The 16,019-nt window shown below is 44.1% G+C and overlaps 1 protein-coding gene across 1 annotated transcript in view; it reads right to left on the minus strand.

Moving 5' to 3' along the window:
- Window positions 1–73: 73 nt before the first annotated feature.
- The window catches only part of rgs9a (regulator of G protein signaling 9a), an 18,440-nt gene continuing 2,494 nt past the window's right edge, over window positions 74–16,019 (minus strand). The window contains exons 3-17 of the mRNA XM_072693812.1: window positions 14,558–14,608; window positions 14,365–14,471; window positions 13,623–13,674; window positions 12,745–12,803; window positions 12,483–12,559; window positions 12,235–12,316; window positions 8,895–8,957; window positions 7,046–7,075; window positions 6,900–6,961; window positions 5,735–5,848; window positions 4,596–4,711; window positions 4,406–4,493; window positions 2,929–3,067; window positions 2,762–2,844; window positions 74–1,940 (exon numbers count right to left, since the gene is read on the minus strand). Of these exons, the coding sequence (XP_072549913.1) occupies window positions 1,784–1,940; window positions 2,762–2,844; window positions 2,929–3,067; window positions 4,406–4,493; window positions 4,596–4,711; window positions 5,735–5,848; window positions 6,900–6,961; window positions 7,046–7,075; window positions 8,895–8,957; window positions 12,235–12,316; window positions 12,483–12,559; window positions 12,745–12,803; window positions 13,623–13,674; window positions 14,365–14,471; window positions 14,558–14,608 (1,280 nt within the window). The 3' untranslated portion in view covers window positions 74–1,783. The remainder of the gene's footprint in view (window positions 1,941–2,761; window positions 2,845–2,928; window positions 3,068–4,405; window positions 4,494–4,595; window positions 4,712–5,734; window positions 5,849–6,899; window positions 6,962–7,045; window positions 7,076–8,894; window positions 8,958–12,234; window positions 12,317–12,482; window positions 12,560–12,744; window positions 12,804–13,622; window positions 13,675–14,364; window positions 14,472–14,557; window positions 14,609–16,019) is intronic.

The following is a 16,019-nucleotide window of genomic DNA, read 5'->3' on the forward strand; positions in this document are numbered from 1 at the left end:
GTGTTATAACAGGCAGCTGGAATAAGATTCAAATTCTAATTTATATTAGATATTTATATTTTTATTATGTCAATCATAAATACAGTACACACACACACACACACACAAGCTAGAATGAGAACAAGACAGACAACCTAAAATGAGCAGCAAATCAGGCGGTAAAGAAAAACATGCACTTCCTTTTGTTTGATTTTCTAATATTTGTGTGAGTCTATGAACCAAAAATAGTCATAATTCAATTTACATAACTGCATTATTAGAATTCAACGGCCGGTTTGAGTTAGTATGCCTTTAAGACTGAAATTTGAGATAAATATTAATTTAAATCACTTCTGCTCAGCTGATTGGCTGACCTGGCTGCCTCATACTATCCGGGCAGGCTGTCCGGGCAGATGGGGTTGGACTGCTGTGTATGTAAATGAGCTGGATTTTGTGACATCACAGATACAGAGAATTCAATACAGCGAGTTCAGTTTCACAAGTTTCACATTAAAGCCTGTGTAAAATAAAGGGGGGATCACTGGCTTTCTAGGAGTTGGGCCTGTTCCTGCAGCCGGGAGAGGCTGAGTGGAGAATGCTGGGTTTACAGTAATATAATAAGAGTTGAAAGAGGGAGATTAATGCTATCGTTTGCCTACAGACATGGTTCTGTGATTGAACAGCCCTTTACACTGAATGTACGCATCATATAGACCGAGCACAGCCTATTCAGTGTACTTTACGCATCAGCACAGTCCTCCTTCAAGCCACAGCTCAGCTATATTTACAGAAATGACAGTCTGACGATGAACACCTGCAGTCAGTGTAACTCACTCATACTAATGGGTTTAGGCCAACACATTTATCATAACCTTATCAAAATCTTATGTCTCATATCATATCATGTCTTATGTCTTCATCCCATCTGGACATTTCGAAGTGCTTTTGAGTCACACTACCAATTATGAGAATGCATTAACAGATATTAAAGGGGCAGTCTGACCTATTTGTGGTGTTATGAGGCGACCCTGAGTGTTAGCTTAGCCACTGGCATCCAGGCTGATCAATACTGATGTGATATTCAGCTTCCCATCAGTAAAGTTGGCTACAAATAGCCCGGTCCTCACCTACCTGCCCCAAAGCGCTTATAGTGTTGCCAAAAGCTCCTCCCATTCTAGATACACTATATGGACAAAAGTATTGGGACACCTACATGCACTTTTACGACATCCCGTTCTAAACCCATAGGCATTGTTAATATGGAGCTGGCCCCCTTCTGCAGCTCTAACAGCAGCAGCAGGTCTGGAGCTCTGCTGCCTTTTTGCACTCTGCTCTGAGCTCAGCACTCGGCCCTGACCCCGCTCTGTAACTTTATGTGGTCTGACAGACACTCGGTGGCTGAGCTGCTCTCTGTGAGCTGTTCCTCCTAAACTCTTCCACTGTTCAATAATAACACCACTCACAGCTGATGGAGGAAGCATGCTTGCATGGCTAGGGGCTTGGTTTTATGTACCTTGGGCTGAATGGGACTGAATGAAACACCTAAATTCAATGATTAGGAGGAGTGTCCCCATACTTTTGTCCATATGTAGTGAACATCATCATCCTAGTCTTTAAAGCAGAAAGTCTCACTTCACAACAGAACAGCGACAGTCCAGTCCTGTTTTGGCCAGATTGCTCCTTTACAGGTGTGTTTTCTATCGTTTGTGTTTTAGAGGTACGAGGTTTAGACGTACGAGGACTTACACATGAGCTACTTTAGATTCTTTAGTCTAGTATAAGGTCTGCACTGCCCTTCACCTCTTTACTTGCGGTCCAGTTTGCTGGCCATCAGTTTTTTAATGTCGATGGGTCCGGCGGCAGCGGCTGCCTTGGCCCTCTCCTCTTCTTCCTGCTGCCAGATGATAATGGGGTCGATGCCTGGTTTGCGGTTTCGAGCGTTCTGCTCCAGCTGAGAATCACTGCAGAGAGAAAGAGACAGATACAGTCTTCAGTCACAGAGCAGGCTAAATATATATATATATGTAAAAGAAATTCTGATACACTACATCACTACATGGACAAAAGTATTGGGACACCTGCCCATTCATCCTGTTTCTTTTTAAATCAAGGGCATTAAAAAGAGTTGGAGTAACTGTCTCTACTGTCCAGAGAAGAAGACTCTACTAGATTTTGGAGGAGAAGCATTGCTGTAAGGATTTGATTGCATTCAGCAACAAGAGCGTTAGTGAGGTCAGGATGTTGGATGATTATGATGATTATGACCACCCCACTTCATCATCCCCAACTTATCCCATTAAAAGTACTGGTCCACCACCATCATTCCAGAGAACACAGTTCCTCCACTGCTCCACAGCTCCTCAATGCTGGGGGGCTTTATATACACCCCTCTAGTCCACGCCTGGCATTATTAGGCAGCATGGAGCCAATAGGGTCATGATGTTGATCTGCTCCAGAGAGTCCTATTCTATTGGCAGTACTTCTTCTCTACAGGGACTAGACAAGCTGTGTGTGCATTTGCACATCTGTGTCAGCAATGGGTGCAACTTAAAGTAGCTAAATGCATTCATTATAGAAGGGGTGTCCACAAATATTTGGACAGATAGTGTGGCTCTTGGAGAAGTCATTACCACAGAGGCTCACTATGGATGTTTTTTCCTCATTATGCTCAATAAAAGACGTGAGCAGAACTGTGTGTGGTCTGAGTTTGTGAGGTAGACGACCTCAGACCACAGTTTATTAGAGCAGTATTCTTGTACTCTATCACAGCTACAGCACTTACTTGAAGTTGTGTGGTGCGGGTGAGAGCGCCTTTTTCTGAATGTCCTTATAAACCGGAGACTTCAGATATCGGTAGAAGGTGTCCTGCAAAGACACAGAGGTGGATGAAGGGTCATTCAGGTCCACAGTGAGAAGCAGACTGACAGACTGAACTCAGACAGGTCCCACCTTCTTCATCAGCATGAAGATGTGTGTCTGCGCAGCGTCTAGAACATATCGATGAGGATGATCCAGACCCTTCACTGTTAGACCCATTGTCCGGCCGTCAATGTTGATCCAGCGTGGGGCTCCGGGGGCCAAAAAGGTCCTACACACACACACACACACACACACACACACCTACAGTTCAGAAACTGTAAAAAGTCACTGAAGTTAATAAACCAGTGAGAGGAGGTACTACAGTTAGTGGAGGGACTGCAGTGAGAATGGGGACTGCAGTGAGAGGAGGTACAGTGAAAGGAGGTACAGTGAGAGGAGGTACAGTGAGAGGCGGTGCAGAGAGAGGAGGTACTACAGTGAGAGGCGGTACAGTGAGAGGAGGTCCAGTGAGAGGAGGTACAGTGAGAGGAGGTGCAGAGAGAGGAGGTACTACAGTGAGAGGAGGTACAGTAAATGGTACTGCAGTGAGAGGAGGTACAGTGAGAGGAGGTGCAGTGAGAGGAGGTACTGCAGTGAGAGGAGGTACAGTGAGAGGAGGTACTACAGTGAGAGGAGGTACAGTAAATGGTACTGCAGTGAGAGGAGGTACAGTTAGAGGAGGTGCAGTGGGAGGAGGTACTGCAGTGAGAGGAGGTACAGTTAGAGGAGGTACTGCAGTGAGAGGAGGTACAGTTAGAGGAGGTACTGCAGTGAGAGGAGGTACAGTTAGAGGAGGTACTGCAGTGAGAGGAGGTACTGCAGTGAGAGGAGGTACAGTGAGAGGAGGTACTGCAGTGAGAGGAGGTACAGTTAGAGGAGGTGCAGAGAGAGGAGGTACTGCAGTGAGAGGAGGTACAGTTAGAGGAGGTACAGTTAGAGGAGGTACTGCAGTGAGAGGAGGTACTACAGTGAGAGGAGGTACAGTTAGAGGAGGTGCAGAGAGAGGAGGTACAGTTAGAGGAGGTACAGTTAGAGGAGGTACTGCAGTGAGAGGAGGTACTACAGTGAGAGGAGGTACAGTTAGAGGAGGTGCAGTGAGAGGAGGTACTACAGTGAGAGGAGGTACAGTGAGAGGAGGTGCAGAGAGAGGAGGTCCTGCAGTGAGAGGAGGTACAGTTAGAGGAGGTGCAGTTAGAGGAGGTACTGCAGTGAGAGGAGGTACTACAGTGAGAGGAGGTACAGTGAGAGGAGGTGCAGAGAGAGGAGGTACTGCAGTGAGAGGAGGTACAGTTAGAGGAGGTACAGTTAGAGGAGGTACTGCAGTGAGAGGAGGTACAGTGAGAGGAGGTGCAGTTAGAGGAGGTACTGCAGTGAGAGGAGGTGCAGTTAGAGGAGGTACTGCAGTGAGAGGAGGTGCAGTTAGAGGAGGTACTGCAGTTAGAGGAGGTACTGCAGTGAGAGGAGGTACTGCAGTAAGAGGAGGTACTGCTGGAGGTACTACAGGAGGTACAGTGGTTTTGTAGCTAAAAGTATTTGTATGTTTTTATTAAAGAATTTTATTCCTCACTTGAAAATAGTCTGTGCTTGCTCAGTAATGGACGACGCTGCCCCCCACTTCATCTCCTCCGCAGCTTCCCAGAACGCCAAATTCTCACCTGCAAAAACACACAGACACACACATCAGTCAGACTGCCTCCACTGGCTTCTTCTAAAAGCTGTTCTTGGCCCACAGCCTTCCATTACACCCGTCCACACACCGCTGAACTCCTTCTTCAGGAACACTTTGAAGTCAGTGCGACCTCGGGGGTCATTCAGCAGCTCGAAGAAGCTGAAGGACCAGCGCTCCACTCTCATCTTCGTGGGAATTTCAACACTGCGGAAAACATGAACACATAAGCATTACATAACTACTGTCTATGAAACACACACACACACACACACACACACACACACACACACACTTCAAATAATCTTTTATCTAAATTTCATTCGTTTGAGCTCCAATGTGTTTAACACACTCACAGCTGCATGCAAAAGTTTGAGCACCTTCGGACAGATTATACATTTCGTCATTGATAAGAATCTGGACGTGTTTTGAGAGACGGGTTGAAAGACGTTTTGGACATGGAGGGAATTGGTGACAGTCCATGTCCAGTGTTGTTAGCAACATTAGCCTAGCATCTCCTGTTGCAAACTAAAGAAGCACACATCAGATACTGAGCACGTCTTGTCTGATCAACTAAATCTGAGTCAGCGATCAATCATGAAACTTTCAGTCCTCTCAGAAGAGGAGGGTCTTGAGTCTGGGTTTGGGGACAGCGAGCGTTGGACACCCAGGGGAAGTTCGTTCCTCCACTTTGGTGCAGGACAGTAAAAAGTCTGGACGCTCGTCTTCCGTGGATCTTAAAGGATGGCGGGTCGAGCCGAGCCGTACTTGAGGCTGGAAGGGCTCTTGGTGCAGATCGGCTTTTGACCATCGCCATCAAGTACGGAGGGGCTGGCTGGTCCAGTCTTGGCTTTGTAGGCCAGAGTCAGGGGTCTGAATCTGATGAGGGCAGCAGCTACAGGAAGCCAGTGAAGAGAACGCAGCAGAGGAGGAGGAGCTGAACATGGCTGAACTTAGAAATGTTGAAGTCGACCCGACCCGTGCCGCTGTGTTCTGGATATGTTGCAGGGGTCTGATGGTCCGCAGAGAAGAGAGCTGCAGTGGTCAAGTCAAGAGTCTAGAAAGTCTAGGAAGGGTCAAATTCTCCGGATGTTGTGCAGGAGAAATCTGCATGACCGAGTTACGCTTGTCTACGTTCATACACCTTAGTGTTAAATAGGTTAAAGGCTGGACAGAGAAAAGAGAGGGTGGCAGCTTCTGTCTGAGGGGGCACTTCTGTCAAAATCTTACTTTCTCATGTTGAGCTCCCAGTATGTGTCGTCATCGGTCTGCCAGGGATTGCTGGGCAGGCAGGGGGCCAGAAAAGGGTCATGGTCTTTATACGTTGTCATGTGCTTAACAAGGCTGATGAGGCAAAAAAAAACACATTATACATAAATAACAAGCCTGGAAACCAAAACCCAGACAAATACAAATAAAACATGATCAAATATAATCCTATAAAATCCTATAAAATCCACATCAATAAATATCCTTCTGATCATTAACCTGCAAATCCAGCGTTATAGCACAGTCCTGTGGTGCCTCAAACTCACTGCACATTTACCAGAACAGGACGAACTGATTTTAGCAGAAAACCATGAAAATGTCTCTGCATACTGTCCATATACTTTATATGGTCAAAAGTATTGGGACACCTGCTCATTCACTGCTTCTTCTGAAATCAGGGGTATTAAAGAGCTCCTGCTTCTGTTGGAGTAACTGTCTCTACTGTCCAGAGAAGAAGACTTTCTACTAGATTTTGGAGGAGGAAGATTGCTGTGAGGATTTAAATGCATTCAGTGACAAGAGCATTAGTTAGAGAAGTCAGGATGATGTTGTATGATGATAAACACCGCACCTTATCCCCAATACCTAGAGAACACAGTTCTTCCACTGCTCCACAGCTCCTTAATGCTGGGGGGCTTTATACCCCTCTAGTCCACGCCTGGCATTAGGCAGCATGGAGCCAATAGGTTCATGATGTTGATCTGCTCCAGAGAGTCCTATTCTATTGGCAGTACTTCTTCTCTACAGGGACTAGACAAGCTGTATGTGTATGTGTGTGTGTGCATTTGCACATCTGTGTCAGCAATGGATGCAGTTTAAAGTAGCTGAATGCAGTCATTAGACAGGGTGTCCACAAACATTTGGATAGATTGTGTAACAGTCATACAGTGTCAGAAACCACATAATCAAGTCTATTAAAGATCACTGGAATAGCATATGGTTTAGCTGGTCTACCAGTATGACCAGCTGGACGACCAGCTTGGTAAAGGTTGGTCATGCTGGTCGACCAGTTAATCCATCAAACTCAACTGAAAACATAAACCAGCTGTTCTCTGCCTGGATGATCAGCAAAGATCAGCTTAGATGATCTAAGATCACTTTATGATTTTATATTAAATGGACTTACGCTCCGAGGGACACTGTGGACTTCACCTTAGGCCTCATGATGGCTTGCTGTGTGAAGATGATCTACAGGAGAAGGTCAGGGCAGATGAGTAACGAGGGCAGAACCAACCTAAACCTTACAGAGATGTTTAAAGAGACCCGACTTACCATTCTTTTGTAGTAATCAAAGGTTTTATCCTGAAAGAGAATATGAACGATTTATTACGCTTATGAGAAAAAAATAATACTACACACACACACACACACACCTACAGTGACTAACTAGTGACTATTCTAACACACACTACAGCAAAATATATTCACTATACACTCTCTGGCCACTTTATCAGAAACCCCTTCAGCCACTGACTGGAAGCACAAGGTAGGGTGTTTCCAATAAAGTGTCCAGTGAGTGGAAGTACAAGGTAGGGGTTTCTAATAAAGTGGCCACTGAGTGGAAGCACATGGTAGGGGTTTCTAATAAAGTGGCCAGTGAGTGGAAGCACAAGGTAGGGGTTTCTAATAAAATGGCCAGTGAGTGGAAGCACAAGGTAGGGGTTTCTAATAAAGTGGCCAGTGAGTGGAAGCAGAAGGTAGGTGTTTCTAATAAAGTGGCCAGTGAGTGGAAGCACAAGGTAGGTGTTTCTAATAAAGTGGCCAGTGAATGGAAGCACAAAGACACTGAGCAGTCTCTATGAGGGGTTTTTGTATGTTCCTCAGAAGGAAAGCCGTCATCTTTTTTAAAAGACGATGAGAAAAGAGAAAATGCCTGAAAAAGAGAGAAAGAAAGCAGTTAAAGCAACCAGTCCACACACACACACACACACACACACACACAAACACACACGCACTATATGTCAAAAAGTTTGTGGACACCCCTTCTAATGAATGCGTTCAGCTACTTTAAGTTGCACCCATTGCTGACACAGATGTGCAAATGCACACGCAGCTTGTCTAGTCCCTGTAGAGAAGAAGTACTGCCAATAGAATAGGACTCTCTGGAGCAGATCAACATCATGACCCTGTTGGCTCCATGCTGCCTAATGCCAGGCGTGGGCTAGAGGGGTATAAAGCCCCCCAGCATTGAGGAGCTGTGGAGCAGTGGAGGAACTGTGTTCTCTGGAGTGATGGTGGAGGAGCTCCATCCAGTACTTTTAGATGGGATGAGCTGAGAAGTTGGGGATGAGGTGGGGCCCTGACCTCACTATCGCTCTTGTCACTGAATGCAATCAATTCCTCACAGCAATGTTCCTTCTCCAAAATCTAGTAGAAAGTCTTCTTCTCTGGACAGTAGAGACAGTTACTCCAACAGAAGCAGGATCTGCTGTTTTGCCAGTAGTGGGGAGCACTACAGCACAGGCCATGTGCGGCTAACGCTAATCTGAGCTAGTGCTCATGAGGAGGGGGTGGGGGTGTGGGGGGGGGGGGGGGGGACTCCTGGGCAGATCAGAGGGCAGGAATCCTCTTAAACAGGCTAAGCAGATAGGGAGAGACTGCCCACGGCCCTCACAGTAACAACAGAGAGCTACGCGGCTAATCTGAGCTAACGCTATTAGCTTGTGGAGTTCTAGATGGTCTGATCCATTCTGGTCTCCAGCTTTTATCAGACGTACAAAAACAGCCTCACTCACGTTCTAACGCTGGATCCTGCCAATAAACTTCAGCTCAGACATAACACAACTGTGTGAGTTCTCTACAGGGACTAGACAAGCTGTGTGTGCATTTGCACATCTGTGTCAGCAATGGGTGCAGCTTAAAGTAGCTGAATGCAATTATTAGATGGGGTGTCCACAAACATTTGGACAGATAGTGTCCAACAGTCATACAGTGTCAGAACCCACTTAAACAAGTCTGTTAAAGATCACTGGAGGAACAGCCTGGCCAGCTCAGATTAACCAGCATATGGTTTAGCTGGTCTCCCAGTATGACCAGCTGCACGACCAGCTTGGTACTTGCTGGGCGACCATTTTCAAACTGACACACACACATACACACCATGCGCCCCCTCACCTTTCACCTCTTCTGCGTTAGGGTCAATGAGGCGATCCACTCCGTAGTCCATGGCGCTGTGAGTTCGAGGCTATGAAAACAATGGAATTCACAATATCAGCAATATAAACTCCAGTATCAGGAATAAACTCTACAACTGCACCAGTAAACATCCTGGACTGGTGTGTAAATGCTTCTGTTACACAGAAAAGGAAATTGAGAGAGTATCGCTCTGGGTTGGTACTGGTACTGGTACTGGTATTGTCAGCATACTGTGCAATAGCAGTGCTGTTAACTTCCACTCCCCCTCACTAGCTAAGACTGAGGCTAGGACACAAAACTGACGCTCTATTCAACTAAAACTCTGATCTGAAAGCAACGTATTAACGTGGGTTAATTCGTCTGTGCCGGAGCTCTGAGTTCACAGCCCGTCCTGCAGACAGCTCAACCCTCAAGTACTGCATCTCAGTACACAGCTTTATAGCTGGTTTACAGCTTTATGGAGGGCAGCAGTGTGTATTCTCTAAATATATGGTCAATCTTTAGGACTTTTACGATTTAAGCAGTCGCAACAGGCTATATCTGACTGACCCTGAAGTTTCTGACCCTTTAACCTCTAGGTTGTCTGCATTCCTGACACACCTAGTCCCCATCAGGTCATTAGAGTGTATTATAGAAGGTGTAACTGCAGTTCAGTAGAGTGTATTATAGAGTGTATAACTGCGGTACAGTAGAGTGTATTGTAGAGTGTATACATGCAGTTCAGTAGAGTGTATTGTAGAGTGTATAACTGCGGTACAGTAGAGTGTATTATAGAGTGTATACATGCAGTTCAGTAGAGTGTATTGTAGAGTGTATAACTGCGGTACAGTAGAGTGTATTATAGAGTGTATAACTGCGGTACAGTAGAGTGTATTGTAGAGTGTATACATGCAGTTCAGTAGAGTGTATTGTAGAGTGTATAACTGCGGTACAGTAGAGTGTATTATAGAGTGTATAACTGCAGTACAGTAGAGTGTATTATAGAGTGTATCCATGCAGTACAGTAGAGTGTATTGTAGAGTGTATAACTGCAGTACAGTAGAGTGTATTGTAGAGTGTATACATGCAGTACAGTAGAGTGTATTGTAGAGTGTATAACTGCAGTACAGTAGAGTGTATTGTAGAGTGTATAACTGCGGTACAGTAGATTGTATTATAGAGTGTATACATGCAGTTCAGTAGAGTGTATTGTAGAGTGTATAACTGCGGTACAGTAGAGTGTATTATAGAGTGTATAACTGCAGTACAGTAGAGTGTATTATAGAGTGTATCCATGCAGTACAGTAGAGTGTATTGTAGAGTGTATAACTGCAGTACAGTAGAGTGTATTGTAGAGTGTATACATGCAGTACAGTAGAGTGTATTGTAGAGTGTATAACTGCGGTACAGTAGAGTGTATTATAGAGTGTATACATGCAGTTCAGTAGAGTGTATTATAGAGTGTATAACTGCAGTACAGTAGAGTGTATTATAGAGTGTATACATGCAGTTCAGTAGAGTGTATTGTAGAGTGTATAACTGCGGTACAGTAGAGTGTATTGTAGAGTGTATAACTGCGGTACAGTAGAGTGTATTATAGAGTGTATACATGCAGTTCAGTAGAGTGTATTGTAGAGTGTATAACTGCGGTACAGTAGAGTGTATTATAGAGTGTATCCATGCAGTACAGTAGAGTGTATTGTAGAGTGTATAACTGCAGTACAGTAGAGTGTATTATAGAGTGTATACATGCAGTTCAGTAGAGTGTATTATAGAGTGTATAACTGCAGTACAGTAGAGTGTATTATAGAGTGTATCCATGCAGTTCAGTAGAGTGTATTATAGAGTGTATAACTGCGGTACAGTAGAGTGTATTATAGAGTGTATACATGCAGTTCAGTAGAGTGTATTATAGAGTGTATAACTGCAGTACAGTAGAGTGTATTATAGAGTGTATACATGCAGTTCAGTAGAGTGTATTGTAGAGTGTATAACTGCGGTACAGTAGAGTGTATTGTAGAGTGTATAACTGCGGTACAGTAGAGTGTATTATAGAGTGTATACATGCAGTTCAGTAGAGTGTATTGTAGAGTGTATAACTGCGGTACAGTAGAGTGTATTATAGAGTGTATCCATGCAGTACAGTAGAGTGTATTGTAGAGTGTATAACTGCAGTACAGTAGAGTGTATTGTAGAGTGTATACATGCAGTACAGTAGAGTGTATTGTAGAGTGTATAACTGCGGTACAGTAGAGTGTATTATAGAGTGTATAACTGTGGTACAGTAGAGTGTATTATAGAGTGTATCCATGCAGTACAGTAGAGTGTATTGTAGAGTGTATAACTGCAGTACAGTAGAGTGTATTGTAGAGTGTATACATGCAGTACAGTAGAGTGTATTGTAGAGTGTATAACTGCGGTACAGTAGAGTGTATTGTAGAGTGTATACATGCAGTACAGTAGAGTGTATTATAGAGTGTATAACTGCGGTACAGTAGAGTGTATTATAGAGTATATACATGCAGTTCAATAGAGTGTATTATAGAGTGTATAACTGCAGTACAGTAGAGTGTATTATAGAGTGTATAACTGCAGTTCAGTAGAGTGTATTATAGAGTGTATAACTGCAGTACAGTAGAGTGTATTGTAGAGTGTATAACTGCGGTACAGTAGAGTGTATTATAGAGTGTATAACTGCGGTACAGTAGAGTGTATTATAGAGTGTATAACTGCAGTACAGTAGAGTGTATTATAGAGTGTATAACTGCGGTACAGTAGAGTGTATTATAGAGTGTATAACTGCAGTACAGTAGAGTGTATTGTAGAGTATATACATGCAGTACAGTAGAGTGTATTGTAGAGTGTATAACTGCGGTACAGTAGAGTGTATTGTAGAGTATATACATGCAGTACAGTAGAGTGTATTGTAGAGTGTATAACTGCAGTACAGTAGAGTGTATTGTAGAGTGTATACATGCAGTACAGTAGAGTGTATTGTAGAGTGTATAACTGCAGTACAGTAGAGTGTATTGTAGAGTGTATACATGCAGTACAGTAGAGTGTATTGTAGAGTGTATAACTGCAGTACAGTAGAGTGTATTGTAGAGTGTATAACTGCAGTACAGTAGAGTGTATTGTAGAGTGTATACATGCAGTACAGTAGAGTGTATTGTAGAGTGTATAACTGCAGTACAGTAGAGTGTATTGTAGAGTGTATACATGCAGTACAGTAGAGTGTATTGTAGAGTATATACATGCAGTACAGTAGAGTGTATTGCTATACACTATCTGTTATTTTGGGCCCATTATAACTTCAGAAACTTGCCTCTATTACAGAGTTTACTCACTGGAGGCCGGTGCACTATCCAGTAGGCTCTCTCCTGACAGTCAAACACAACCCGGTCCGACTTATTCCTCTCCTTCCCTGCCCTGCAAATAAAGCACAGTCAAGACGGTTCTTTCTGGGACCGAGACTCATCACACTTGCCTTGATGTGATAAATGCTCCAGTCTGATGTCCACTGAATGGGCCAAATTCGAGCTCCGGTCAGTGTGCAGTACTACTGTGTTTGTGATGAAGGTTTATGATGACTGACCTGTACTGCTCTTTGGCCTGCATCACGATAAAGTCCCATTTATGGTTGAGCCATTTGTGAAGCTTGCTGTAGTACTCCTGTTCAAAACATCACACAGTGCTGTAACTGGGACCTGTTTGGTATGGGCCTGTGGTGACCAGACCCCCTGATGTCTTTACTGGACACCATATTTCACATTTTATTCAGCCTATAAGAATATCCTGGTTACACCACTGGAGATAAACGCTGTGTATGAGTTTATTAGAGGAAGCAGCAGCCGTACCTGCTCATACACATCCAGCGTTCCCTTCTTCCGAATGTTTCTCTTGGCCAGGTAAATCGCTGCAGAGTGAAGAAAGAGGGGTGAAGTAGTGCTAATTAGCTTAATGGTAACAAATGAGTGATCAGAGTCAGTCAGAGTCGGGGTTTGGGGGGTTTGTTGTGAAACGCTCGGTTCTAGATAAGCTCCCCCAGTCAGAGCTGTGGTTCTACAGTGGAGGAGAAGGGAAGCAGATGTCTGAAGCTCTAATAAAAGCTCCTCACAGAAAGTTCTTCACCTAATGGTGATGAAGACGCTGCCTGATGCCTGAGACACTGTTCTACCAGAGTTCTGAGAAGAGTTCGGCTCTAGAACCTGCTTTTAAAATCAGATCATTAAAATGGTGGAGGGATACATGCTGCAGGGTGTATTGCGGCTACAGAAAGTAGTCCCTAAAGAAAACTGGATTAGGTGAGATTCTCCACTATTTTACCTTCATCATCATCATCATCATCCATATAAAACTCAGAAGACTCGTGTAGCTTCACTGGTGGGTTTTGATAGGAAATAAATTATGGGCTGTATCTGTGCTGTAGTCATGGCGACCGACGCCTGCTTCCATTCACCTCCACTGTACAGAGATCAGAGTGGGTCAGTTTCTCTACAGTGAAGCTCAGTTTCACACCGGACCCCCGACTCTGACTGAGCTCAGCTCTGAAAGTGATGTTATGTTAGTGGAGTTTCCCTTTAAAACAGAATACAGGGGTTTTCACAACAAAATAAACAGGTATGATATGGCATGAATATTTACATTGTCTACAAATGTTTTAATTATAGATCTTAGATCAAGTTAGATATCTCAGTTGTATTTAACTCGCTGACTAAGAAGAAAATAGTCTTACCGTAATCAGTGTCGTCATCCTTCCATTTCTGAACAGGCCAGAAGTACGGAGTCTAACGTAAAATCACATGACAGTGAGATAAACAGACCACATAGATACATTATAAAGACAAAACAATAACAATATATACAGATATGGAATAAAATACACATAAAATACACTATAAGGACAAAAGTATTGGGACACCTGTTTATTCAGTGTTTCTTCCAAAATCAAGAGACTTTGACTGCACTCAACAACAAGAGCGTTAGTCAGGTCATCCTCCCCAACTCCCCAACTCATCCAACAGTTCTGGATGAAGCTCCTCCACCATCATTCCAGAGAACACAGTTCTTCCACTGCTCCACAGCTCAATGCTGGGGGCTTTATACCTCTCTAGCCCACGCCTGGCATTATTAGGCAGCATGGAGCCAATAGGGTCATGATGATGATCTGCTCCAGAGAGTCCTATTCTATTGGCAGTACTTCTTCTCTACAAGGACTAGACAAGCTGTGTGTGCATTTTCACATCTCTGTCAGCAATAGGTGCAACTTAAAGTAGCTGAATGCATTCATTAGAAGGATGTCCATAAATATTTGGACATAGAGTGCATATTGATAAATAATAAATGGAAGTGAGCAGCTGGTGTAGAACGTGTACGACAGTATATATCTCAATGCTATGTGTATGTATGTGTGTAAAGAATTAATTGCTGTCCTTCCCTAAATCTGTATAAAGACAGTACGCTGAGCACTCAGGTACCTGAAAGCGGTAGAGGCTTCCGTCCGGCTTCAGGACGAGCTTCTTGTGGTCCTGCAGTGGGTAGATGAACCCGTACGCCACCAGCATGGTGCCTACAGCCCGAGCCTCTGGAAGAGGCAGGAGAAAGAGTTGGATGAACCCAGACTGCAGCTCTTCAGGTCCACAGAGTACTCTGACTAGAAATGACCATTACCTTGAGTGTCCACCTTCATGTGATTAGCAATCCAGGCAAGAATGTCCTGACCTGTGACACACAGAGACACACACACACTGAGCGTCCAGGTCATGAGGTCCTTCTAACTGAACCCATTAATTCTATTGGCCATACAGGTGTTGGTTCACAGTGACAGACTGCAGCAGCTCATCTGACCACCACTGACCAGGTGTTACTGGAGTGGCAGTCTGTTCTCAGCTCAGAGGTAGTTTCATCAACAGCTCAAAGTGAGAACTAGCCAGGCTAAAGGTCAGCCTCCAAACATGGTGGAGTTAGTTTCATCAACAGCTCAAAGTGAGAACTAGCCAGGCTAGCCAGGCTTCTATTCTGCAGCTACAACAATCCCATCATACTGAAACCTAGTCTATTAAGAAGCATCATGACGCTGAGGTGTGTGTAGAGTTCACTAGAGCTCCACAGCACACAAGGCGCACACACACACACACACACACCAATGTGGATTAAAGGGCAACTTTGGAGCACAAATCAGTGCACAGGCCTCATCCAATTGAAAGCTGCTGTATATAGCCAGAGCAGGCAGATTAGCATCAGTGGCTGCAGACAGCCTGTCTATGTACAGAACACCAGGACAGAACATCTCGTCAGAACCTCAGAACCTCAGCTTTCATCATGTCAGATATGCCCAGACTGAGAGAACTGCACTAGGCCACGCAGGCCCGGCCTAGTAACATCCGTTCAGTCAGAATCACCAGGAGTTTATTCTCCCAGGCCTGTTACACATTCAGCTTCATACTGGCATGTTTCCTTATCTTAATTCTACTCCAAACAGCCATAACATTAGCACCACTGACTGGTAAAATGAAGAAATCTGATGATCTGGTTCCAGTGGCTCCTGTAAAGGGGTGGATCTATCAGGCAGTGAGTGAACGGGTCAGTTCTTGAAGGTGATGAAGGTGATGAAGCAGGAAAAATGGATAAGTGTAAGAATCTGAGACACTGAGACAAGAACCAGACTGTGATGTTCTAGATAACGACTGGGTCAGAACATCTCCAGAACATCAGGCAAGTTTTTTGTGGGGTGTTCCCGGTATGCAGTGGTCAGTACCTACCAAAATAACAACCGGTGAACCAGGGACATGGGCCTCCAAGGCTTACTGATGCTCATGGAGGCCCCGCCCACCTTACAACTTACAGGACTTATGGCATGTGTCCAGATACTACAAGACACCTTCAGAGATCTTGTGGAGTCCATGCCTCAAATAGACTCCACAGGGCTGTGACAGAATGAGGGGGACCTGCTTGACATTCCCAATATATAGTCTCAATATCTCAATATCTATATATAAAAGGTGTTAATGTTATGACTGATTGTATATATATATATATATAAATATATACATAGTACATGTATGTAACCTATATATATATATATAAGTATATATAATATATATATAAATGTTAATATCTGTCTGAATTCTAA

The sequence above is a fragment of the Salminus brasiliensis genome, chromosome 12, assembly GCF_030463535.1.
Source record: "Salminus brasiliensis chromosome 12, fSalBra1.hap2, whole genome shotgun sequence".
Taxonomy (NCBI): Eukaryota; Metazoa; Chordata; class Actinopteri; order Characiformes; family Bryconidae; genus Salminus; species Salminus brasiliensis.